The sequence below is a fragment of the Pyxicephalus adspersus genome, chromosome 12, assembly GCF_032062135.1.
Source record: "Pyxicephalus adspersus chromosome 12, UCB_Pads_2.0, whole genome shotgun sequence".
Classification (NCBI taxonomy): Eukaryota; Metazoa; Chordata; class Amphibia; order Anura; family Pyxicephalidae; genus Pyxicephalus; species Pyxicephalus adspersus.
The window spans coordinates 23,930,531-23,933,107 of NC_092869.1; the positions used below are offsets into that span (position 1 = coordinate 23,930,531).

At 43.6% G+C, this 2,577-nt stretch overlaps 1 protein-coding gene across 1 annotated transcript in view; it reads left to right on the plus strand.

Moving 5' to 3' along the window:
• The first annotated feature begins 1,995 nt into the window (after positions 1–1,995).
• Positions 1,996–2,577, plus strand: part of SNX6 (sorting nexin 6) — a 19,943-nt gene continuing 19,361 nt past the window's right edge. The window contains exons 1-2 of the mRNA XM_072427828.1: positions 1,996–2,200; positions 2,327–2,377. Coding sequence (XP_072283929.1) covers positions 2,195–2,200; positions 2,327–2,377 — 57 coding nt within the window. The 5' untranslated portion in view covers positions 1,996–2,194. The remainder of the gene's footprint in view (positions 2,201–2,326; positions 2,378–2,577) is intronic.

Consider the following 2,577-nt stretch of genomic DNA (forward strand, 5'->3'; position numbering starts at 1 on the left):
CATGTCACTTACTGTTCCTAAGTAGAGTTATAGTTACATAGGGATTTTGGCAGGGTCAACTGAAGTCAGCAAGGTGCCCCTATACAGAATTATAATTACTTAAAATTGTATTACTGACACCCCTTGCTATGCAGTATTGTTCTCCCACACACCACTTGGCCAACTGCTGTTCCACACCCATCACTAGGCACTGTTGTTTTCCCGAACTCGCTGCTGGGCACTATTGTTTTACTAAACCTTTTACTGGGCACTATTGTTCTACTACACCTCCAGCTTGGTCCTGCTGTTCTCCCAACCTCATAGAGGGCATTATTTTCTCCCAATCTCTCTGGGCACAATTGTCTTTACCTCCTTCTGTTGAGCACATTCTTCCCTTGCATACTTAAAGCAAAAGTAAACTACAAAAAACTCACTCACCTTTACCTTTGCAGACCCGACAATCCCACTGGAGGTTTTCATGATCGGTTTCCTAGTCATCCTGGAATACAACTTTGTCTTAGTGCAGGGGAAATGCCAGGGCACTGCTTTCTTCTTTGCCCTTTTTCTGCCTACATCACCCAATCTCGCACTGGGCAGGCGTGAGAACAGGTGATGTAGCTTGCGGTAGATGGGGAAAAAGAGTGCCGATCTTACTGTGCATGTGTGAGATCTGCATTTTATTTTCCCCCATTGAACAAAAATCAGGGTAGGGAAGAAAAGGATTGTCCTTCTTTTTATGCAAGGTAAACATTTTAGTTTGGGTCTGCTTTAAATCCTTTAGGTGCAACTAAGTGATGGGACAGTGCAACTAGTGTGCAGCTTATCTAAGTAAGTAGATGAATGATATAGACTGGGCCATTGGAGCTTGGGCAAATTTGGCATTTGTTGAAAACGGACGGGGTCTAAAGAGGTATGGTATTGTATAGATAAGTACTTAAGCAGAAAAACCATAATGAATGACAAAAGTGATTTATATTACCTGATAACATTCTTCAGCCTCCACTATACCCCGTAATGTGAAGCCCCCTCATATTAAGCTTCCATTAGGCCCTTTCCCCCAAAGGAAGCACCCAATAAATAATCCTGCAAATTTACATTCCTTCCCTAATAAATGCACACTGGTTTCAGCAAAGAATCCCCTATAACAGAAAGAAATGACACAGACTGCCAATATGACAAATAACTATTCAGCAACATAACATATGCCTTGAAAACGAAAACCAATGTAGTGCATGTACACCGACTAGCAATAAAATGAGAGCAATTGGGGGTCAGTATTATTTTTCTGTTAAATTAGTGGTAATTATTCACAATCATTGGTGTTTAGTAGGAATTGGCAACATTGACAATTTCCTATGCCAGGGAAATGTACAGTTCATGATAGAATTTTATCAAAAGATTATGATTTTGTGGACAAGGATTTCCAATTCTGGTTATCAGATTAAAAATAATGGAAAGTGACATAAGCTTTAGCTGTCAATGACAGGCCAATGAAAATCTTTAAACTAAAATGTAAATTTAGTCCAAAAATGTAATAATAATTTTCTGTCAGATACTACCTACTCATATTTTGCTACCTCTAGTGCTGAAATTGCATAGTATTACCTTATTTTACCCCCTTCTGGGTGCCTAACCCCCACCCCAACCAGTGCCTAAACTGCACCCCCACCTGGTATCCAACCCTAACCCCTAACCTGGTAATCTAACCCCTCCCAGTAAACAATCTCCATTCCCCTTGCCTCGTGCCTGCGCTACCCAATACCTAACCCAACCCTTAACTCCCCAAGTTTATTATCTTTCAGGTAGCAAAATCCGATGAAACTCTGGCATTGGTGATAGTATATAAAATGCAATTATTTCACCAAGAAAAAAAAGTTCAAATGAAAGAAAATGGAATGTAATTTAAAATAATCTATTTAATAAATGCGTGGAGAACAATTCAGGGAACATATCCCTGGACAGAAGAGAGGAAATCATCAATCTGTATTACAATGAACCCATCACTAAGGACCAATCTCCCTTATCCCTCAACAAACATGGCCGCTCAGGCTTCTACCAGGAGGCACGTGACACTTTAACCCACCAGCAGGCTTGCAGTTCGGTCCAGCTGTCATTCAGCTGGGCCCCCTCCTCCTATCACGTGTCCCCGCCGCCATCTCTCCTCCCCCGATCCTCGGTTGAGCCAGTCCCCAGCCTGCCAGTGACCGTCTCAGCCATGATGGTGAGCAGCGGAGGGGCGGGTGGGTGAAGGGAGCCACAGCGGGGCATGGTGATACCTGTGTGAGCCGGGGGTCTCTGCCAAGTTCTATCCGGGGGTAATTGTGGCTGTTTTGTTGTCTCTCTGCAGCAGGAAGGCCTGGATGACGGACCTGACTTCCTGTCAGAGGAGGACAGAGCGGTAAGTGACCCTTCCCCTGGCAGACTGGCACATCTCAGGGCACTGCTCAGCCATTGCTGGAGAGATCACAGGGAGAGATACATGGCCCTCATCCATTGATTTACATGGAATAGACTTCTCCCCATTCATTTATCATTTTGCTATAGACAGGTCCTCTTCTACCTCACACCAAGACAAAGACTTCTTCATTCATCCCCATG